The 22,021-nt window shown below is 42.3% G+C and overlaps 3 protein-coding genes across 4 annotated transcripts; all 3 read left to right on the top strand.

Moving 5' to 3' along the window:
• Positions 1 to 1,136: 1,136 nt before the first annotated feature.
• On the top strand, positions 1,137 to 10,601 carry setdb1b (SET domain bifurcated histone lysine methyltransferase 1b). Of its 2 annotated transcripts, none has more exons than XM_028426293.1 (25): positions 1,137 to 1,242; positions 2,225 to 2,428; positions 2,576 to 2,742; positions 2,843 to 2,886; positions 3,226 to 3,352; positions 3,432 to 3,602; positions 3,690 to 3,891; positions 4,140 to 4,213; positions 4,323 to 4,513; positions 4,719 to 4,848; positions 4,946 to 5,171; positions 5,512 to 5,625; positions 5,728 to 6,028; positions 6,133 to 6,394; positions 7,078 to 7,168; positions 7,266 to 7,382; positions 7,490 to 7,659; positions 7,771 to 7,995; positions 8,092 to 8,262; positions 9,027 to 9,157; positions 9,326 to 9,351; positions 9,466 to 9,584; positions 9,672 to 9,928; positions 10,010 to 10,098; positions 10,405 to 10,601. In XM_028426293.1, exons 1-25 carry the CDS (start codon positions 1,226 to 1,228, stop codon positions 10,520 to 10,522), a joined length of 3,744 nt encoding a protein of 1,247 aa, XP_028282094.1. In that variant the 5' UTR covers positions 1,137 to 1,225; the 3' UTR covers positions 10,523 to 10,601. The 2 variants fall into 2 exon arrangements, with proteins under 2 accessions (XP_028282094.1, XP_028282093.1); XM_028426292.1 differs by having other exon boundaries at positions 3,223 to 3,352.
• Positions 10,602 to 10,903: 302 nt separating this feature from the next.
• LOC114448386 (meiotic recombination protein REC8 homolog) lies at positions 10,904 to 16,496 on the top strand. The gene is made up of 17 exons (XM_028425303.1): positions 10,904 to 10,959; positions 12,086 to 12,154; positions 12,229 to 12,371; positions 12,440 to 12,515; positions 12,591 to 12,711; positions 12,786 to 12,849; positions 13,435 to 13,502; positions 13,573 to 13,651; positions 13,740 to 13,851; positions 13,937 to 14,120; positions 14,331 to 14,526; positions 14,803 to 14,969; positions 15,057 to 15,099; positions 15,386 to 15,470; positions 15,544 to 15,630; positions 15,715 to 15,809; positions 16,393 to 16,496. The coding sequence occupies exons 1-17, from the start codon at positions 10,904 to 10,906 to the stop codon at positions 16,494 to 16,496; spliced, it is 1,749 nt and encodes a 582-aa protein (XP_028281104.1).
• A 511-nt stretch (positions 16,497 to 17,007) lies between these two features.
• clk2b (CDC-like kinase 2b) lies at positions 17,008 to 21,516 on the top strand. The gene is made up of 11 exons (XM_028425364.1): positions 17,008 to 17,447; positions 18,338 to 18,428; positions 18,509 to 18,575; positions 18,663 to 18,779; positions 18,855 to 19,021; positions 19,567 to 19,661; positions 19,895 to 20,024; positions 20,103 to 20,185; positions 20,266 to 20,345; positions 20,414 to 20,504; positions 20,584 to 21,516. Exons 1-11 carry the CDS (start codon positions 17,382 to 17,384, stop codon positions 20,764 to 20,766), a joined length of 1,170 nt encoding a protein of 389 aa, XP_028281165.1. The 5' UTR covers positions 17,008 to 17,381; the 3' UTR covers positions 20,767 to 21,516.
• The last annotated feature ends 505 nt before the right edge of the window (positions 21,517 to 22,021 follow it).

Below are 22,021 nucleotides of genomic sequence, written 5' to 3'. Positions count from 1 at the left end.
TTTATCCTGCAGTAGTACAGCATCATGGGGGGTGGGCTGGAGCCTATCCCATCTATCTCCAGGCGAGGGAGGCGGGGTACACCTTAGACAGGTGGCCTGTCCATCACAGGGCAGCATAGTACAGACAAGCAACCATTTACACACACAGCAGAATATTAAAGAAAATCCAGCTTTTCACACCTGAACCCCATCACACCAACAGCCTTCAGAGCAGAATGTGTTGATCCACAGCAGGCAAAAACCTGTAGAGAGTCATAATGTGTCATCTGATCATCATACCACAGTGTATACTGCCAAAGCTGCTCCATTCAAAACCAGAGCAAAGAAAAACTTTCACCTAATGGAGCACAGATGTTTCATAGTTCTCAGTGAAAAACAGATGTTCACTTACACTCTGATTTAGAGCTTTTGCACGAAATCTTGTGAAAGTTGCTCGTTAATGAACAGAAATATTTAACCCTTATAGGCTTGTCAAAAACGGTGGTTTGCTCTGTAAGGTCCAAGTCTGCAGGGTTGTATCAGGGTGGGATGCCTCGGGAAGAAGTTGCTTTGCAAAATGAAGAGTAATTACTTGTTAACCATTACAAATTGTGTCACGGCCTGAAACACTTTATTTCAGATTTTTGGTCAGAAAATCTCAGATTTACTGGAACACTGACAACACAATTAACCACTAATATTCTCAAAATTAGGTTTAGTTTGTGTTACAGTCTGGCTGTGGCTTGTTTTTAACACTCCCTTTATGATCAAGTGTCTCATTCAGAGACTTAGACTACTTTAACTGTTACAGAAGGTATATTAGAGTACAGCCTATAGGTCATAATAATCGGTCATGATTTAAAGGCTGAGCTCATGTTAAATGTAATGTTAGAAAATATTATATCCTAAAAACGCTAGCAGAGGAAGAAACTGATGAAACTGACGTGCAAATGCGTGCGAATCAGAAAAAGAAAAACTATAACGGCTCCCCAAACAATGCGGGTATAATCACACTTTGATAAAAAATGCTAAAATATTTTTATGTTTTGCTTAATGGCAATTTCACTATTTCATATGTACGATTAGAGGGATCGGAGTTTTAAAAATATTGATAACCCGCGTGGGCGGAACTTTCCAGCACACCAACAGAGCGACCTAACACCGCCCACTGTGTTAGCCTGGGGTGCAAAACATGCCCATTGTAGCTAGCCGGTAGCTAGCTAGTGCTTATTTGCGAGCAGACAGGATGGAAAGCTGTGAGGGGTGAGTGCTGCTTTTAAATGAGGTTTTGTTTAATTGTTTCTTTATAAGCAACATTCCAATCAACACATTGCTCTTAGTTTTCAGCTCCCGCATCACTTACACAGCATATGAGACACAGTCCATGCTCATGCTAGGCTAACGAGTTAGCATGCTCCAACTGGCTTCAGTTTGTTGTCATTTAGGTATTTTGAGGTCTGCTGCAAATTGTTAACGAAGTCGTGGAGGTTTAAGTTAACGGTTTGTGTACTGGCTGATGCAATTATGAATTATTGGGATAATTGAACTGGATTCTGACTTTTCTAGTTGTCCATTGTTGTGCTAACTAGCAGCGAGCTGTTATTCTTTTTAATCATGCAGATACTTAACATTTTTTTTCACACAAGAAAACAGTTAGTGTGTGAAGTATATACTTGTTATTTCTCTCACCCGTCTAAACTACTGCTTCTGCGTGGTTGTAAACAAAGCCATGCTTGACTTGACCATTGGCATGCATTGATGCTTTTTAATGTCGTGATGTTTCTGCATTTCCCCTGTGTTTGTATACGCCAGACACTAATATAGATGTGTGTTTGCAGCATGTTCCTAGTTGACAGTAAAGTGGGAACATGATAATAAATGTTGTAATCAGGCTTTTAGTAAATCTTACCTTCAATTGTATGATATTTTTATTATGTAATTCATAGTGCTGTTGAATGTTAATGTGACAGGTGTCTGTTATTTTGTCTTTAATGTTTCTGTGATGTTAGACTCCATGATAAAAATCCCCCTCCCCCTTTTCAAGACTAGCAAATATTTAGGATTGAGAGAATTAGTTTGTACGTGACTCATTCTTTCATGGTTCATCCGGTAACCTTGCCACACACCTGCTGCCATGAATATGCTAGCACATGATATTGACAGGTTGTGGTTTTTGGTAAAAAGGTCTAATTGAAAGGGTAAATTGAATTAACCCATTTATGGGTATTCCTGATTCTGTCCACAGAATGGAGGTGGAGGGCTGGGACTCTAGTCTGGAGGAGGAGCTGGGCATTTCTCTGGATGAGCTGAAGAAGTGGATCGAAGAGGCCGTGGAGAAGAGTGAGATTGTACAGAAGAAAAAGGCACAGCTGACAGCATTAAAAGAATTGGTGGAGCGTAAAGAGGAGGAGGAAGCAAAGACAGAGAAACTTCTCAGTGACGCCAACCAGTGAGTTGGAATGCAACATGTTTCGGTTTAACCTCTGTAGGCTGACTGGTTAAGTCACACATGTAAAGTTGCTTGGTGTCTAACGCAGGTCTGGAGCATTGCATCACTAGTTTGTGTCTTACATCCATCCTCCTCGTCTGTTCTCAGGTCTGTATTAGAATGTGAGAAGCTGGTGAAGGCAACTTACATTCAGAACGGTCTTGTCTACCGGGAGAGCAGCTCAGATGATGACGGAGCTGGAGGGGGCGTATTGTCCTCTGAAGTCATTGAGATAGATGATGACGACGATGACGACGTCATTGCTGTTGGCTGTTGTAAGCCCAGCTACTTTGTTTTAGGAGGGCTTTCCATACATGCTACGAGAAAACAACCAGATGATGAATGATCTGTTTCTCTTTTCTGAATTGTTTTCAGTGGTTCCTCCAAAGAAGCAAGTCACTTTGGGCAAAGATCCAGTGGTGAGAGCAACTCAAACTTTTTATAGCTCTATCCTATTTATTCCTGAATGTGGTGTATGCAGAAAGAGAGCTGCACATGGACTGTGTCACTTTACAAAGTCCATAATAAGCCTAATTATGTGATTATTACACCCTCATTATAAGTTCTAATCATAAATCAGGCTGATTTCAATATAACAAAACTCTAAATGAATAGGTAGATTGTTAGAAAAACTTGGAGTATTGTAGCTCTGACAAACAACTAATAGTCAACATTCATATATAAGCTGGGCAGAGCTGACATTAGGTGAGACTCTTGAAGTATAACTTATAATATCCATCCATTTGATCTGTTAGCAGTTAAAAGAAGCCTCTGCAGCTCTACAGAAAACCTCCCAGCAGGTGCAGAAGTTGGTCCACATGGTCAGCAAGCCATCATCAGGCCCTTCTGTGCTCCGATCTCCAGTGCAGCCTTCATCTCAGTCAGGTTAGCACACACACTTAATGCTATATGAATTATACCTGTGTGGAAGTATAACTGATATGAATGGCTTTTCTACCTGCAGGTATTCAAGGTTCAGCGCCGGCAGTGTTTGTATCCCAAGTTTCAGCTCAGTCAATGCCCCAGCCGAGTCCTAATATGATAGAAGATGAGATCAAGGTGGGGATGAGCATCTTAGGAAAGAAGCGCACCAAGACATGGCACAGAGGCACCCTCATTGCTATCAACCCTATGGGTATGTTGACTCTTATGTTCCATTGAATGACTTCTCTCTCCCTGGTGTGCTGTACTTGTAATGCTACACATTTTTTTCTATGTCCAGGAACTAGTACATTCAAATATAAAGTAAAGTTTGATAAAGGCAAGAGCCTGCTGTCCGGAAATCACGTGGCGTTTGACTATAATCCCACCCTGGAGAGTCTGTATGTCGGCGCTCGCGTAGTTGCCAAATACAAGGATGGCAACCTGGTGTGGCTTTACGCTGGAATAGTAGCAGAGATGCCTAACAACAAGAACCGTATGAGGTGAGTGGACAAACCTCTAATCCTCTCTTCAATATGATAATGAGGGATGATTTGGTCCCTGGTGCTGCTGTATTATGTTAAAATGTCAGGTGTGTCTGTTATTTTGTCTGTAGCATTTTTCTGTGATAACATAAACATCTCCATGAAAATGACCTTTTAAGACTAGCAGATCTTTGAGACTCAGAAAATTAGTTTCATATTGTTGATTGCATGCGTTTGTTCATTAAAGTCCTTTGCGTGCATATCAGGTTTCTGATCTTCTTCGATGACGGCTATGCATCATATGTTACATTGCCTGAGCTCTACCCTGTTTGCCGACCATGTAAGAGAAACATTTTAATAATTTTCTTTCATTAAATTATCACCAACTAATAATAGACGGATAAATAAAGTAAACAAGGGAATTTCCTTTTATTTGTATTTTTTTGTAGTAAAGCACACGTGGGAGGACATAGAGGATGCATCATGCCGAGACTTCATTGAAGAGTACATCACTGCTTATCCCAGTAGGCCAATGGTGCTGCTGAAGGTTGGCCAGATAATCAAGACAGAGTGGGAGGGTACCTGGTGGAAGAGCAAAGTGGAGGAAGTGGATGGTAGCTTGGTCAAGATTCTCTTTTTGGTATGTCTGCACCAGAACAACTGACCCATTATCCCTAAACAAAAACTGTAAGAACGGTTGGGCAAAACAGGACTTGAAAAAAACTTTTGTTGATTTAAGTAAAACAAAGTTATGGTAATACAAACAATACTTTGCATTTTGAATACATGTGCTGGATTATAATAGCTGACCTAATCCAAGGGAACTTCCTGTGTGACCTGTGCAGGATGATAAGAGAAGTGAGTGGATCTATAGAGGCTCCACCAGGTTGGAGCCAATGTTCAATCTGAAGATGACAACAGCCAACACGCAGGAGAAGAAGCTGGCTGGCCAGCAGAGGACAAGACCTAACATGGGTAACCGACTTTACCTCCATCCACACATGTCCTTAAGTATCTCATATGCTTTAGGGTTGTAATAGGCTTCATTCATGTTTTTATTTTTTTAACCCAGGGGCATTGAGAAGTAAAGGCCCCGTAGTTCAGTACACCAGTGATGGACACGTTGGAGCTTCTCCTGTCAAAACGCCGCAGCCCGTTCCAAGCCAGCCTTCAGAGACACCACAACCAGAGCCACGTCCACCACCTCAGCCGCCCCAACAAAGCCCTCAACCTGCACAGCCGCCACAGCCCCCACAGCCACCACAGCCTCCACAGCCTCCACAGCCTCCACGTATCGAGTGAGAGAAAAAAAACATTTCACTGATACTGCTTTAAAGCTTAGGCTATGCAAGATAAATTGATACCAGCCAGTTGTTTGCCTGTCATGGTGCTTGCCATGTTAGGAAAAAAATAATTTTTGTGAGGTTTTTGTCTGTAGAGAGCTCGTAGATGAAGAGCATGAGGACAAGGGAGGAAGTCTGAAAGTATTGTTTCTTAAAGAAACTCTAGTAATAATGACAGTTTAATTATAAAAATACAGAACTAATGCACACTCAGTACATAGGATGTATGTTGTTTAGGAGGGTTACATTAGGGGGTTTTATTGATGATATGTTTTGTCTTCTTTTCGTCTTCAAGGAATAAACATCAGATGGCAAAGAAGAGTACTTCTCCGTTTGTCCCTGGGGTGGGAGGCACACATGCCTCCAAAGTCATGCAGTCTCTCTCCTCCACTTCCACCAACCTCTCCACGTGAGTTCACTTTTTCATGAAGGAAAACTGATGGAACGATGATTTTGTTCACAGTACTATACTTATCTCTTCTGTTTTTCCCTCTTTGTTGTCAATCCATAGTGGAAGAACAATTAATGCTCCAAACACGTCTACGACCATGTTTGTACAGTCATATCAGAGACAAATTCCCTCTCTGGTTGCCACTTCTACAATTACCCACACAATTGCCACCATCCCACACCAGCCCTCTTACCGTGCTCCGACAGACCGGATCTTTTACCTGGCACACACCTGTCAACCTGCCTGTCTGAATCGTGTCCGACCAGCAAAACCAGATGTGCACAGAGGGAAGAACCCACTCCTCACGCCTTTGCTGTACGATTTCAGACGGATGACAGGACGACGCAAAGTTAACCGCAAGGTAAACATCACCACTAACAGGACCACCACCAACTAAATATATATATATATATACATGCACTTTTCATTGTCTAACGCTTCTTCTTTCTTTTGTCTACCCCTCAGATGTCGTTCCATGTGATCTACAAGGCTCCATGTGGTCTTTGCCTACGTAACATGCCAGAGATCCAGCACTACCTCTTCCAGACACGCTGTGACTTTATATTCTTAGAAATGTTCTGTCTAGACCCCTATGTGCTTGTGGATCGGCCCTTCCAACCACAAAGGCCATTCTACTACATTCCAGACATCACTGGTGGAAAGGAGGACATCCCTCTTTCCTGTGTCAATGAGATCGATTCCACCCCGCCTCCTAAAGTGGCCTACAGTAAGAATCACATACAGATTTTTACAGACAAGAGATCAACTTGATATTCTGTTGGGGCTTCAAAGTTTTGGCGACCTCTCCTTTACAAATGTAAATTTAATACATGAAGAACAGCGAATGTATGAGGATCAAAACATCTTCCAGTTCTACATATGCTGGATTAAGATTATCAGGAGACCTCTTTTGACTTAGAAATGAGTCCTTTTTAGTTTTGTTTTTTCCTGTCAAAGTAGCATTAGATTCATCCTTTTGGTGTTTTAGATTTTAGATTTATCGATATCGTACCAATGAACTGTCACAAAATAACTGTTGAACCTCTAGAGAGAGTGAAAAGTTCTGTTGCTTTTTTCAGTAATGTTGCAAAAAAGGCTTAGTCTATGTACTGGGGGATTTGAGGCTGACAGTTCTTTAAGCTCAAGTTGAGTTTTTAGACTTGTATATAATGAGTAAGTCTGTACAAGTGGATGGCTGCTCCATCTATTTATATCATCTATTGTATTCATTATTCAATCATTCAATAGCTTCAAACGTCCTGCATGTATGTGGATGTACAAATAAGTGAGAAGAAAATGAATCCAAAAGCACATTTAGCTGCCTTCCACTGCCCATTCCCACTTTGCATAATCACAGTCATGTCAGTGATTACTGTAAGGCTAATGAATCCTTTTTCTCCTCTCTACAAGGCAAAGAGCGCATTCCTGAAGATGGCGTGTTCATCAACACCAGTTCAGAATTCCTGGTTGGGTGTGATTGCACTGATGGGTGTCGAGACAAGTGAGTGAAGTTGCTCCTTCATCACTTTTTATATTTTCCACATTTTTCCCCTGAAGATGTGTGTTTGGATTTTAATATGTGTCTGTCTTAACTACAGGTCCAAATGTTCTTGCCACCAGCTCACCCTTCAAGCGACAGCTTGTACACCAGGGGCCCAGGTGAACCAAAACGCAGGATATGTGTACAAACGATTAGAGGAGTGCCTGCCCACAGGGTCAGACATTGCGCACACACACACACACAGAAGGAACACACTCTCATCCCTCTACAGTATGAGCTAATTTTAGTTGTCTTGTTTTCATATTTTCTGCTTTCTCTCAGGATCTACGAGTGTAACAAAATGTGCAAATGTTCAGCTCAGATGTGCACTAACCGCTTGGTGCAGCACGGCCTGCAGGTCCGTCTTCAACTATTCAAAACACAGAACAAAGGCTGGGGAATCCGATGTCTGGATGACGTAGCCAAGGGCTCCTTTGTTTGCATTTATGCAGGTGAGGAACATACGTACAAAGAATAACGGGTGGTGGAAAACAGACCAATTTACCAGAGTTTCTGATTACGATGACTTTTTTTCTTTCCCTCTTTTTCTGCAACTTTACCAGGTAAAATCCTGACAGATGACTTTGCTGACAAAGAAGGTCTGGAGATGGGTGATGAGTATTTTGCCAACCTGGACCACATAGAGAGCGTGGAGAACTTCAAGGAGGGCTATGAGAGCGAGGCTCACTGTTCAGATAGTGAGGGAAGTGGCGTGGACGTATCCAAGATAAAAATCCAGCCATCTGCTTTGGTGTCATCTAACCCTGCTGGCCGGGCTTCCAAAAAGGGTCAGTTCATATCCAAACACACCTCGGCTGTGTGCTCTCCTGATGGCAGTTAATATTGTCCATACAATTTTTGTAAAATATTTTTTTTACTCACAGCTCAAAGCTCAAGCTCATCAGGTGACAGTAATGACGACGAGGACAAAGACTCTAAGAGTGAAGAGGAGAGTGACAGTTCAGACGACACGTTTGTGAAGGAAAGCTACTACAGCTCCAGCTCTGTGTGGAGGAGTTACACCACACGTGGTCAGGTCAAAGGCAACAAGGAGGGTAAGCTGCTGTCATCTTTGTGATGTAGCTAAGAGGAAAGACTGTCACTGAAGACAGATAATGATTTTTAGGGCTTAGGTAGATTGTTGACTTCAGTCCTGTGTCTGTATATGCTTGCTACAGGTAATACAGCTGCTCTGTGTAGCCACACTCACACTAAGACTATTATTTGGTTTCCCTCTGCATTTGGAAAGAGTACATTCAGCATTCATTGCTGGTCTTATCAGTCTCAGCAGTAGCAGTCTCAGCTCCAGCTTCCCTCTTCTTCAGTGGACCTCTGTGAAAATTCAGCGCCTTCTTGGCAATCTTGGTCTTCATTCCAGGTTTTTAGAAGAAAAAGATATTGAAAAGTAACCACTGTAACATGAGATACTCCAGCCTCGTTTGGCCTGGTTTTCCTGTTTATTTGACGGACAAGGTTAAGAGAAACTCTTTTTTTAGGATTTTGGCATGGGCATTTTTAGAACTAACCAACATTTAATCAAATGTTAAGATTTTGTTTTCCAATATAGAAAATAAAAAATGCAGTTTTTGAGTCAAGCATGATTGACATGTTGACCTGAGAGTTACAAATATACCTTAATATTAGACTTAATTCTTTTGTAGTCCAACCTGTCTGAATATGGGGAATATTCCACGATATTTGATTACTGCATGTAGACATTCTACAACAAAATATATACCACCCCCTGGATTCTTATAATATTGTTCCCTTTGTGTTTATTTGGTAAGTTTTAAAACTCTCTTTCTCTTCCCTGCCGTAGGGAGTCAGGACAGTAAAGATGGATTGAGTACCTCAGCGAGAGGGACTGATGATGAGAAGCCACCATCAATGCCAGAGGAGACGGGCAAAAGTAAAGTGGCGTCTTGGCTGACGAGCCAGGGGCTGAAGAAGGCAAGTTAATACGGCACAAAGCAACATTAATTTTGTGTGTGTGTCATTTTTGAAAAAGCTGTGAGTCATTGAATCTTTTATTACCAGATAAATAGTGAAAGGCAGCTTTTATTTTTTTTAATAATTTCCTCTCATAATGACTGGAAACCCTTGCGTTTGTACTTTCAGTCACAGGACACTGGAGACAGCAAGAGGTGTGTTGAAATTCGTTAATGATGCATAAATGAATATTTATTTTTTTCTGTTTTTAAATTGTACTCACTTATACTTCTGAAAATAAAAGGTTTAATATGTTGTTTTTTGTGCAGTCAATTAAAGTTAGAACCTGGGAAGAAGCAGGATGTGATGACTCTTTCTGACAGCGATGATGTTCAGACTATCAGCTCAGGATCTGAAGATAACAAGGAGAAAGAGAAAGTCACCCCAGGTAAAGAAGACTAAATGGTTTTTACTACACATCTGTTCAAATTATACACGTTTCATTTTTTTCCTTTTCCTTTGGCTTCGGGCTCAGGTGTGACTAAAAAGCAGGTAGCAGTAAAATCTACCCGTGGCATCGCCCTGAAAGGTAGCCACAGTCTGATGGTGAAATCAGGTGTGCCGGGAGGTGGGGGAGGCCTGGGTGGTCAGGGAGGGAAAAGTGGACAGCAGGGGCAGAGTGGAGGAGCCGCAGACAACGCTCCAAAAAACACCCGCCAGTTCTTTGACGGTGAAGAGTCCTGCTACATCATTGATGCCAAGTTGGAAGGAAACCTTGGGCGTTACCTCAATGTAAGAATCTATTGTGGTATAAACACTTTATGTCATTTGGAGTCTCTTATGTTGTCTCTGTGTTCTCTCTCTGTGTTACAGCACAGCTGCAGTCCTAACCTGTTTGTCCAGAATGTCTTTGTGGACACACACGACCTGCGCTTCCCTTGGGTGGCGTTCTTTGCCAGCAAGTGAGTTTTAAAACTAATTTTGTTCTTTTATGAAATACGCAAAAGTCCAGATAGGAAATTGAACAAGAAGATGAAGAGAAGGAGGAGGACATGCAGTAAATGCTCTACTATTGACTTCAGCATATGCACTCTCTGCACTCAGACCCCACTGATGCAGTTGTCTGTATTACTATTGCCTTAAGGTGGCACTGTGGTGCAATGTTTAGACCTGATAGGAGAGGCATTGTCAACATCTATGGTGCAGGAGGAACACTCCCTGAAAGGTTTGAGAAAAAACTGATTAAACCTGTTTGTGCTCCTGCACAGACGGATCCGAGCCGGCACAGAGCTGACCTGGGATTACAACTACGAGGTGGGCAGCGTGGAGGGTAAAGTGCTGCTGTGCTGCTGTGGTTCCACCGAGTGCAGAGGAAGACTGCTGTGATCCAACCACACCTCTGCTGTGTCATTTACTGTTTTATCCATTTTATTTACATCAACAATAAAATATAATTTCCCATCAATGACCAGACATGTGCATCTGATTAAAAAAGGAACATGAAACATAACATGATGTCAAGCAAACAAATAGGCTCAGCATTTTTTTTTAAACACAGTGCTAATGTTTTAATGTAGTTGGAGTCTTTGATCGACCAAACAAACTTCAAACAGGCAGAACCAACCAATCAGAAGCTCAGACAAATATAAACAAGCTTTCATCCGCAGTCAGTGAACACAGTCGGCTGTGTTAAAGCCCAGAAGCTTTAAATGACCAATTCTATGAATTTATCGGTTATTTAATTGGTTTTCTGGCACATTTGCGGAAATGTTTTACTACCCTGCAGTTTTAAATCATCGAACAGGATGTTTTTCCACCATCTGGTGAGTAAAAAGTTTCTTTTTTTCTTTAAATTTACTCATATATATATTTATATATATTTATTTAATTATATATATATATAAGTATATATATAAATAATTTATAGGGATTTAATATGTATATATACTTACGGAATTGGTTGTATTATATTCATTTCGAGCATTGAGTTTAGATCATCATTATGTTCAGTTTTCATTTACAGTGTAGGTCGCTGAACTCATCAGTTCACATGATGCAGGCAACATACTGTTTTCCATGTTCTTATTGCTGGACTTCATTTTTTATGTGTTTTTACACCATTACCAAAGAAAAATGCACTGTTAAACGCCATCGGTCTGAAAAAAAAGTCCAGGTGCGTCTACTTCAAACAACCCAAAAAAGCAAGTGCTTTGAAGTCCCGACAACAACTTTAAGGAAGCAATTATAGACATTTTAAATAAATTAGTAAATGGTAACTAAATGTTTTAGTCAAGTCTCTGATCGTAAGGGCAGAAACGCCTCTGCTGTTTTTAGTATATTCATCGTCTCCATATTGACAAGAGGTATTAATGCGCTTTTTAAAATAGGCTACATTTATTTATGAGTTTGTCCAGTCTGAGCAGCCGTGGCGTCCACATGTGGAGTCTGTGAATCCAGCTGCGCGTGCACACAGTCGCCGTGTAATGCAGATTTAAACCAATCCAAAGGCCGGTATTTATCGCTCTACTGCCTATACAGCGCGGAGCAGACTGACAGACGCACAGCGGTGCACCGTGCGTCATGACGTGATAAGAGGCTTTGGCATGGAGAGTTATTCAGGGTTCTGCTTTGGGACACATTTATAATATTTCACCTTTCATTTTGTGCTTCCTGTGAATACACAGCCTCAACATCCCTCTACCTCTCAGCATTGGTACCACTCCTTTGGTGTGTTGGGATTTAATCACCTTGCTAAGATCTTTGTAAGCAAAACCGAGCAGGTCAATCTGTCAGAGTATATTTGCTGGATTTTACTGCAGGTATAAAAATAAGAATACGAGACCACAAAGGTCAGTCAGTTCATTGCATTCTCCCCCCCCTGCAGCCTCTCTTTAACTTCTCTTTTTATCAGTGAAGTATGACACCGTCAATGCCCTGTGCACATTCCAGGCTGGTAGCTACCAAAGGGATCCGAGTTCCTCGCAGGGATTTCCTGAAAGTCAATGTTATAAGCACCTGGTGAGTCATGTAAGTCATTTTATCATACTGTTAGTTGCCTCATGATGTTAAATGGTGCTGTTGATGTAATGCAGTGACGACATTATAAAGTATTTGCTGGAGCGGATGTCACCTCCTCTACCAGGCCTGCCCCGACCCCGCTTCTCGCTTTACCTCTCCTCCCAGCTTCAGTATGGTGTCATCGTGGTCTACCACCGGCAGTGCTCTATTCTGCTGGGTAAGAAAGCTTTAACAGGCTGGAGGAAGCAGGAGACTGGCCCTGATGTTAAACATGTGTCTCTGCAGAGGAGCTTCAGTCTGTGGTGGGCCAGCTGTTCAAAAAGAAAACCTCACAGAAAATTGACTTGGATGTCAGCAGCAGGTGAGAACAGGTGCTCAACATTTCACACACTGGTCTAAAAGATCTCCTGCTGCTGAGCCACCTGCTCTCTTCCAGACAACTTCAGGTCCTGCCAGACGCCCTGTCTCTGCTGGAGGAGGCAGAGGGAGCTCCTGACCCTTTATTTGGAGAGCTGTACTTGCAGGAGACTCTGCCCAGTCCCAACACACTGATACAGGTAGCACATCTGTGCATTTGTAAGGACAGACCCGCTGTATGCTGTGTAGTAAATCTACTCTGCCTGTTTATTAGATGAACTGGGAGCGTATGAGGGATGCCTCTCCTGGGCCTCCTGTTGCTGCTGCACAAGAAATTGGTAGGATGACATGACATGGTAATAAGTAATGATCTCTTCAGGGCACTGGGTAATTGCAAAAAATAGAGATGCTGTTAGACTCGTGGCAATTAAAAGATCCCAAACAGTCACTGTCTCTGAAGCCTGTTATTAAAACTGTCTGCATCATGATGTGGACACAAAGTGTTAAAGCATAAAGTTACTTTATTCATCGATACAATAATGCCTCCTCACTAGCCCATTTATTTCTGCTTCATTAGGGAGAGAAATGTTTTAAATACCAATTAAATGAATCTAGAAACTAAGATCAAACAAATACAGACTTAAAATGGCAGAAACCCCAATTATACAAAAAGATGTGTCCAGGGACGTGCAGTTGTGTGCAGCGATACCAGGAGGACAGCCTGCAGAAACACAGACAGGACAGAGACTGTAGGTCAGACAGAGCCTTCAACAACATCCTCCTAATTGGCTCCTGCCTCAGAGTCAGGAAGTGTGTGTAGCCGGGTTTCATGGGCTCTTTAATTTCCGCTTGATTAGTCCTCTCCTCCTGCTGGAATGTATAGTGTAGAAATTCTCTGTAAATGTTTCTTTTCCATTCTCCAGGCATAACTGCACATCCAGAAACTATCACTCTGAGAGAGCTGGAGCCAGCCCCTGTCTCCAGAGACGAGGTACAGCTGCTCAATGAAACACGTGAAAACACACAGATTCATTTTTACTCATCTTTCTTCTTGCTCTTAGTTTGAGGATGCAGAGCTTGATGACCTCTTTCAAGATACTCTTGACATCCTGTTGGCCCAACCGGATCACTTTCCAGAGGGTGTGTGGCAAAACTAAGGGATGGAGGACAAAGGGTGGAAAGAAAGGTGGTTTATGGTTTTTCTTCTTCATTAAACCTTTACCAACAGGAGATGTGGAAATTCCAAGAGAGGAGGTGACACCAGAACGAGAGGTGGAAAGACAAGAAAGAGATGAAAGAGAGGAAGAGAGGAAAAAGGAGCTCACAGTTTCCAGCATTGAGTAACTTGCCCACACTTTCACACACAGTCCAGATTCCAGAGCACAAACACTGGCTGATAGACTGACTGTGATTCTCCTTCTTTAGGGTGCATCCCACCACTGTCTCAGCTGAGGATGCATTGCTGTCACCTCTGGAGGAGAAAGACGCTTCAGTGGAGGAGCCCAGACCCCCTAGAGACCAGCTCACCCCCATCCCTATGCCCGACCTCTTCTCCCCACCCCCTGCAGCAAAGAAACAAGAAAAACGTTGGGAAAGTCTTGAGACAGAGGTGCTGGCTTTGGTAGTTTATATTTTATAGACATAATATGTTAAAGGGTTCATCTGTATATTTATATTTACTATTTGCTTCTCCACCACATCCACCTTCATAGGTGGGTTTAACCCCTGCTTTTCTGCTTCAAGTGGTGGAATCTGACAGGGCCTCCATACAGCTCTGGCTGAACAAATGGACCCTCCCTAATTTATTTCCCATCACCAGGATGTGGCTTCTCCAGAGGTGAAGACGAAGCGCAGGAGGAGGAGGAGGCAGCTGACCTTCTTCGATGAGGAGACGCAGCTCCCACAGGAGGAGCTGCAGCAGCAGATCGACAATCCTCTGAATGAGACCAGTCGTCCGATTCTGGCCCTGCCACCTTCTCCCAGGGTTGCTGAACTCTTCAACAACCCCTGCAACTGTCAGTAACACGCCTGTTAAATGTTCTGCTCACACACACACTACACAGGTGTTTTTGTCACACTGTCACAACCATTATTACACAATTATTTCTCCTTTTGCTGCACTGATTTCCCAAACTGACAGTATTTGCCATGTGGTTGTTCCTAACAATAACATAATGTCTTGTATTTGGAACCTTTATTCCACTTTTTCAGCTGCAGCCCCTTTTTTAGTAAAAGACGTGACTCAACTAACCTTTTCAAAAATAAACCACAAAGCCATTTTTCCCCTGCAGACTTGCCTGAAGAGGTTCAGTTTCTATGGAGACAGGCTGCAGTCATCACGCCTGTCTCGGACTCGGATCTGCAGGATGGGGAGAGAGGACCCGAGTCCACTGACTCTGACGAGCGGATAGAGGTGGCCGAAACTGAGGAGGGGAGGCGTGAGCCCAGCCTCGAGAAGGTGTGGAAAACACATCTGTGAAGCATTTTTTGTGCACAAAGAAATGTCACAATTTTTCTCACTATGTTTGTGTGCATGTGTATGTAGGTCCCTAGTGATGTGGCAGAATCCGAGATGTTTGATATCTCAGGTAAAAATGCAGATTAAATGATGCAAAGAAAGAATACAGAAAACAAGCAAATGAAAACAAAGTTGAGATTTAAACTGAAAGCAGCATGTTGGTGTTAAACTGTGGTGTGCTTGACTGCTGCTGCATTTGGCACAGGATTAAAATTTTGTGAGGTGAGCTGAGGTCAGAGGTCAGGTTAGGCATGTAACACTTGTGGTTAAGGGTTAGAGCAACCTTTTAGGGAATGAATATGGGTCCTTTTAATGTGTGTGTGTGTGTGTGTGTGTGTGTGTGTGTGTGTGTGCAGCCCCAGTTACACTGCCACAGAAAGACTTTGACCAAGGGGAGTTATCTCGAGAGATCTCCTCCCTCCCTACATCGGACATAGAAGAGTAAGTAACCAAGACTTATGAGTGCAGGCATGTGGCTGCACTCACAGTTAAATGCACACATTTGTGTTGGCAGGTCCTCCATCTACAGCAGAACTAAACTGGACATCCCTGAGGTGAAGGACCAGCCGGTTATTGCAGAAGCAGCTGAGTCTCTTCTGTGGTAACTATCAAAAAGTCAGAAGTACATGTCCCTGTTTCGTTTAGATATGGAGATTGGAACACGTGTGTGTTTGTGTGTGTCTAGGTTCCCAGACCTGAGTGAGGATTTACTCTTTCAGTCTATTTTGCTGCCAGAAGCCAGTCGCAGATCTGTCAGCAGCATCTTTATGACACTGCTTGGTAAGAAGTCTTACTTGTCATCAACATCCCATTACTCATGTATCAACACTAGAGCAAGCTCTTTAATCAATATGTGGGCTGTGAGTAATGACACTGAAGAAGCCTGAGTCACTTCTTTGAAGACCGAGCTTTCAGTAATGAGGATGTAGTGAGTAATATTACTGCTGTCTGTATATATGGTAACTGGTGAATAGTGGCTTGTACCAGAATTCATAGAATAATAATTCAGTTTTATAAGCAGCAAGTTGTAAGACTGTCAGTTTGAATGTACTGTTACCAACAGAACATAAAGACACAGCAGCCTGGGACCTCTATGTACTGTGCTGCACAGCTAGAAAGTTAGCATTCTCATGGATACTCTGTGTAAAAAAAAAAAAACAAGTAGACAGTCAAACATGAGGTATAAGGGCAACCAGAATTGATCATCTGACACAGGGTGGGTGGCAGGAAGCAGGTGAGGGGACATTAAAGGCGCTATGTGTGGAAGCAGACACCTGGAGAGTCTAAGCTTAAACCTAATCCTAATTTACTTTTTGCTTTCACCAAATGTACTATTTTTTAACGTGTCTGTGTGCTTGCGTAGAGAAATTAACAGCCAGGCAGTTGTGTGCGGTGCAGGACGAGCCTTATGGTGACATCAGGATTTCACCTGGACCTGAATGGGAAGAAGCGTCTCAGTCTCTGTGATGTCACCCAAACAGCATCTGGTTCTCCTTTTCCATGTTCACTTTTAAACTGAAAAATCTGTTCACTTAAATGACATCATTTGTGTCTTAAGTTCTAATTCTTTGAGGAAGTTTTTAATGATGTGTCTTGTTGATGTTTTTAAAGCCTTTTCTGATATTTGTGCTGATTTTAAGCAAAGACTACATCATTGTTCTCTTTAGGAAATGTGACTTTATCAACTTTGTTCCTTTGTAGGTAAAATGCTGCATAAAACCTTTATATGAGCCATCTCAGTTATTTCTGTGACGTAAGCATGATCTGTATATTGGAAGGTATCTGTCGTATGTAGAGCAGGACAGGTGCATCAAAACACATTGCAGGGGTTAAGGAGGTGCAAGGACAAGAGTCAGTAAGTTGAGTGAAACTGGATCCCCCCCCCTCCTTCTCTGTCCCGACCACATCTTGATTCTCCTCTGAAGACTTTCTCAGGGGGTTGTGACCAAAGTTTATTATTAGCATCTGCCTCAGCTCAGACTCTCTGTCTGTCTGTGTGTTCGTGTCATTTCTGTCCGTCACTTTCTGTGTTTGTTTGAACTTCAGCCGTCTGCGTCACACTTTTTATTCCGTTTATTTTTCCTGAGGTTGTGTTGTTGTAGTTGTCTTTCCTGTGCTTCTTTCAGCTGACAGCACTGCAGGCTATTTTATATTTTGTCAAAACTTTATTTTTCTGTGCCGTTGCTCTTATTATATTGTTGTTGTATCTCCAGTGCCTTTTCTCTTTACCTCTCATTGTCTCGTGTTTCCTCTGCCTCTTCACCTGCCTCTCTCCTTCACCTGAGTGCATCAGCCCTCCATCCACCTCTCTTCTACTCAAGCTTGTCCTGAGTAGACCTGCACGTCTGTATAATGGGAAAGACAGAGCTGTATTCTCTTTATAAGGGTTTTCTGGACTGCATTTGTCTCTGCTTGTCTGTGAGTATCCACACGTTCTGTGCAAGCAATTTCAGTTTCTTTGTCTCTTTTCTGCATCTGCATGATTGACTAATCACCAAGCACGTTGTTGCAAAATTGAAGTTTAATGAATTATATTATATGAATTATAATTGTTTAACTTCAATCTCCTGACAGCAGTCCCATGCAGACTGCTTGTGTTTATATGTTTTAGTGCTTGTAGTGTCTCCACACTTCCTCACATGCTGGGCTTCTGATATTAATAACAGTCTTAGAATGTGGATGGAAATAGAGCCTTAGCTCTCTCAAAGAGGCCAGAAGTCATTTGACATTTCTACTAACCTCCATTAAGCTCAGACCAGCTGGATCAACCTGGATGCATTTATACAGGCTGTGGATTGGAGGAAATGTTGAAAGTGTCGGCCTCAGTCAGCTGTATTTTTTATTTTGTGACTGAGACAATTATAGAAAACACATTTATAGAACACATTTTTTAACCCCTTACACATTTAGTCCAGCAGCTGTAGAAAAGTGCTGCTTTTTATAGACATTTGTGTCTTTAATGCTGTAAATATGCTGACCTGAAACGGCCCGGTGTCAGGACAAATCCCTGAGTGGCACTGTGGACTTGCAGGTTGAACACCATGACGTCATAAACTTCTTTAGTTAAATGTGGTCAATTCACTCAGTTAGTGCCGACTGTGCAGTTTTCAATTACCTAAAACAGAAATACAACAAAAATGACTGACTGCAACCTTCCTGCACAGTCACTAAAGGAGGTGAACTGTTCTTCACAACAGCATGTGCGTGTGAGTTTGATTGCTGTGTATGTCCAGTGGAGGCTTTTGCCCCCTTTTATCTGAAGGGCGATGGAGGCTCCACCTGTCTTAAACGTGGTTGACTGTTTGCAGCGGAGCAGCGGTGAAGCTGCAGGCGACAATGAGAGAGACACTGAGAGTGGTCATCTGATCTACGAAAGTGGGGACGTCCTTGCAGACAGATGTAGGTGTCAGGATGGCTGCAGGAGTCAATATTCTCTGTTAAACCTTCCACCTTTAACTTGATCTCACTCTGGCTGACAGACGAGATAGTCGACACTCTGGGCGAAGGGACTTTTGGGAAAGTGGTTGAATGTTTGGACCACAGCAGGTCATTTCTTATTTCTTAGAATTAAAGTTGGACCAATGTTCCATGTAAGGGTAACTATTATTAATGTGTGCTCTACTCTAACACTAGAAGAGGAAGTGGAATTGCTCTGAAGATCATTAAGAACCAGGAGAAATACAGAGAAGCAGCCAAACTGGAAATCAGCGTGCTGGAGAAGATCAGTGAGAAAGACCCACACAGTCAACAGTGAGTCTTTTTGTGTCTGTGCTGGGGTGATGTAGTGATTCACATTTTCACCTCTGTGCTTCTCTCCCCCTTCAGTCACTGTGTGCAGATGTTAGACTGGTTTAACTTCTACGGCCATGTCTGCATCTCCTTTGAGCTGCTGTCTCTGAGCACCTTTGACTTTTTGAAATCAAACAACTTCCTGCCATACCCCATTAACCAAATACGCCACATGGCCCACCAGATCTGCCACGCTGTCAGCTGTGAGTCCAACATGCATCACAACAATTATGCAGCAGCACCGCTTCATTTTTTAACTTTATACTTCTGTCAGTACTTCTGTCAGACGTTGCTGAAACACCAAGGAAGATGTTTAGAGGGTGACTTTGCCTGGAAATTATTCAGATGTTCAGATTTTAATCTGCAGCCATAGAAATGTATTTAATCTGCTTTTATTTTGTGTGAGTCTAATTACACATTTCTACAGTCTCATACTTTTTTTGTGATTTATCCTTTAAATTAAAAACAATACATGTGTAAAACAAAACAGCATTTTCAGCAATGAACAATTATTATTAATAATAATTTTCCACAACAACAGAACTCTGCAGACTGTTTAAATAACCAGAAAGAGTAGGTTTTGTTGTAAATAACGATATGTACTGTGACATTTTCCACTCATGTTTGTTTTTTCTTTAGCTTTTCACAATGTATTATGACTTTTAACTCTTTACCCAAACACAAACATTGTTACCAGCGGAGGGCGTCAGCTCCTGATAGATCTCATCCTGCTCTGTCTCCTCTGCAGTTCTCCATGACAACAAGCTGACTCACACTGACTTGAAGCCAGAGAACATCCTCTTTGTCAATTCAGACTACTCCCTCATATACAATCCTGGGAAGGTGAGTAAGCTTTATGAGCTTGGCTCAAGGATAAAATCCAGACATGTTTGTTGTTTGGATGCAAATGTTTCTGAGCAGAACTGTGAGCCACCTACACATGTTCTATTAAGGGCACATATTTACTCAGGAACTCACACAGGAGCTGGTCAGAATCTCTATTCATGTTCATTTCTCCTGGTGGACTTAATAGATTCCTGATAAGATTTCCAGTGTTGTCATCTTCTCTCATGTAGAAGTGCAATGAAAGGCGAATAAACGACACCACCGTGCGGCTCGTTGACTTTGGCAGCGCCACCTTTGACCATGAACACCACTCTGTCGTCATCTCTACGCGTCACTACCGAGCCCCAGAGGTCATACTAGGTGAGGGATGTGGATGTAGCCTGGAGAGTCACTGTGAGTGAGGTGTAGATGATAACGGAGCTGTTCCCTCTCTCACAGAGTTGGGTTGGAGTCACCCGTGTGATGTGTGGAGCATTGGCTGCATCCTGTTTGAATACTACGAAGGCTTCACGCTGTTCCAGGTTTCATGTACAGCATGTTGACAGTGGGATGAGTTGAAGTTGTTGGCATAGTCTTCACCTGTTCTTCTGTTTGCGCACAGACTCATGACAACAAAGAGCATCTTGCTATGATGGAAAGAATACAGGGACCCATTCCTCAGAGAATGATTCAAAGAAGCAGGTATCACACTCCCTCAACTGAAGTCTAACACTCCAAATCATTTTCATCTGACATCACCTCACTTTCAGAAAGCAGAAGTATTTCTATCGTGGCCGCCTAGACTGGAACGAATGCTCCAAGGCTGGGCACTATGTTAAATCCAAATGCAAATCGTTAAGGGTGAGCTCACTGATATGTCACCTAATCTCAGATTTTTAAAAGCATGAGTGGATTTAAGTGTTTCTGTCATGTTTTTCAGAAGTACCTGTTGTCACACGGGACAGAGCACCACCAGTTTTTTGATCTCTTGGAGAAGATGTTGGAGTACGAGCCATCAAAGCGCATCTCTCTTCCTTCTGCTCTGTGCCATCCCTTCTTCCTGCCACTCCATTATCCAGAAAGGAGTCAGGTTTGGAGGAACAGTGCTGACACGAGCAGATGACCTATGTGGGTCTGCAAATACCCTTTCACTACAAATGATGGGTTACATTTCATTCAGAGAGTTTTAGTGAAAGAGAAAGAAGTTCAAAGAGTTAGAAGCAAAATAATTTGTTTGATACGCACTGAGTGCAAAAAGGAAACGTTAAAGAGGCAGGAGGAGCCTTTGAATCAGGACATGAATGAGGAGGATGTGAGTTGTGTCAAATGAAATGACAACAACTGACTTGAAAAATAGGGTTCAAAGAGTCGAAGGAACATATTACACCCCCTTTTAACGAGTTAATGAAAGTCTCACATGTCCCCAGGAAATGGAGACATGCAAGACTTTCATGTTAAAACACCACAGAGAGCAGTCTAAGATGCTTTAATACCTCTGGTATTAGCTGTGGTCAAGACAGGCTGGTTTAATGTCTCTCACTTGAAATAAGTAATTTCATATCTTTTAATATCCTAAAGGGGGTTGGTGAGTGTTACTACAAAGTGTTACTAACCCTTGGTAAACAATCCCACAATGAGATGTTACAGTTAGCAGGCAGTTGTAAGAAGGTTTAAAAAGAAAGTTTTAGTGCACTAGCATATTTTTATATATAAACTCAGTAGTATGGTCTTTTAAAGAGATAAAATCTGTTCCAAAAAGAAAACAGGTCTAGAGGATATGTTCTGTAAATACAAATACTGTAAATAGAAAGGTTACTTAAGACCTTCGGTGTAGTTACTTTACACTGTTTTGTATTAAATTTGTATCAAATGGCTTCTTTGTCAGTCCCTTAATACAACCTGTTCATCAGTTCTTCATGTTTTGATTGTGGTTCAGCACACACAAACATCCCTCATGTGAATGCCATTGACTCGCAGCCCTCCGCTGGCATCTTGATTGAGTGTGGCTCAGCAGAGAGCAGGGTCACAAGGCTGAGTGAGAGTGTGCGCTCACCAGTTTCCCTCTTCAGCCTTGGCACAGCATAGAGAGGCCTAATGCCAGTGTGTGTCTGTGTGTGTGTCTGACTGAATGAGACCTTATTTTTAAAGTGTGAGTGTGTGTGCATTTGTGAGCATTGTAATAAGTGTGTTCATGATCTTTGTCTGCATTACTGCAAGTAAATTTAGGCTGTTTATGACAATGACTATATACACTTTTTGTGTGTGAAGGAAAGTGGATCATTGTCTGTGTGTGTCTGTGCAGCTGTGTGCAGTATGGTTGGGAGTGGTGCCTGGTGTGTGCACAGTGCACATTAACTCACTACTCTACGTTGACTGGC

Source organism: Parambassis ranga, chromosome 16 (genome assembly GCF_900634625.1).
Source record: "Parambassis ranga chromosome 16, fParRan2.1, whole genome shotgun sequence".
Lineage (NCBI taxonomy): Eukaryota > Metazoa > Chordata > Actinopteri > Ambassidae > Parambassis > Parambassis ranga.
This window is presented reverse-complemented; position numbering and strand designations above follow the sequence as displayed.

What these genes read in the sequence shown, in the direction of transcription:
- LOC114448386 (XM_028425303.1), top strand. Translation starts at nt 10,904, where the DNA reads ATGTTTTACTACCCTGCAGTTTTAAATCATCGAACAGGATGTTTTTCC. An exon ending in GTCCCAACACACTGATACAG is followed by an intron (nt 12,712 to 12,785) that starts GTAGCACATCTG and finishes CCTGTTTATTAG; the next exon opens with ATGAACTGGGAGCGTATGAG. An exon ending in CGAGATGTTTGATATCTCAG is followed by an intron (nt 15,100 to 15,385) that starts GTAAAAATGCAG and finishes GTGTGTGTGCAG; the next exon opens with CCCCAGTTACACTGCCACAG.
- setdb1b (XM_028426292.1), top strand. An exon ending in GACGCAAAGTTAACCGCAAG is followed by an intron (nt 6,029 to 6,132) that starts GTAAACATCACC and finishes TCTACCCCTCAG; the next exon opens with ATGTCGTTCCATGTGATCTA. An exon ending in GGTCAAAGGCAACAAGGAGG is followed by an intron (nt 8,263 to 9,026) that starts GTAAGCTGCTGT and finishes TCCCTGCCGTAG; the next exon opens with GGAGTCAGGACAGTAAAGAT.
- clk2b (XM_028425364.1), top strand. Translation starts at nt 17,382, where the DNA reads ATGGGAAAGACAGAGCTGTATTCTCTTTATAAGGGTTTTCTGGACTGC. An exon ending in GGACGTCCTTGCAGACAGAT is followed by an intron (nt 18,429 to 18,508) that starts GTAGGTGTCAGG and finishes TCTGGCTGACAG; the next exon opens with ACGAGATAGTCGACACTCTG. An exon ending in AAGGCTTCACGCTGTTCCAG is followed by an intron (nt 20,186 to 20,265) that starts GTTTCATGTACA and finishes GTTTGCGCACAG; the next exon opens with ACTCATGACAACAAAGAGCA.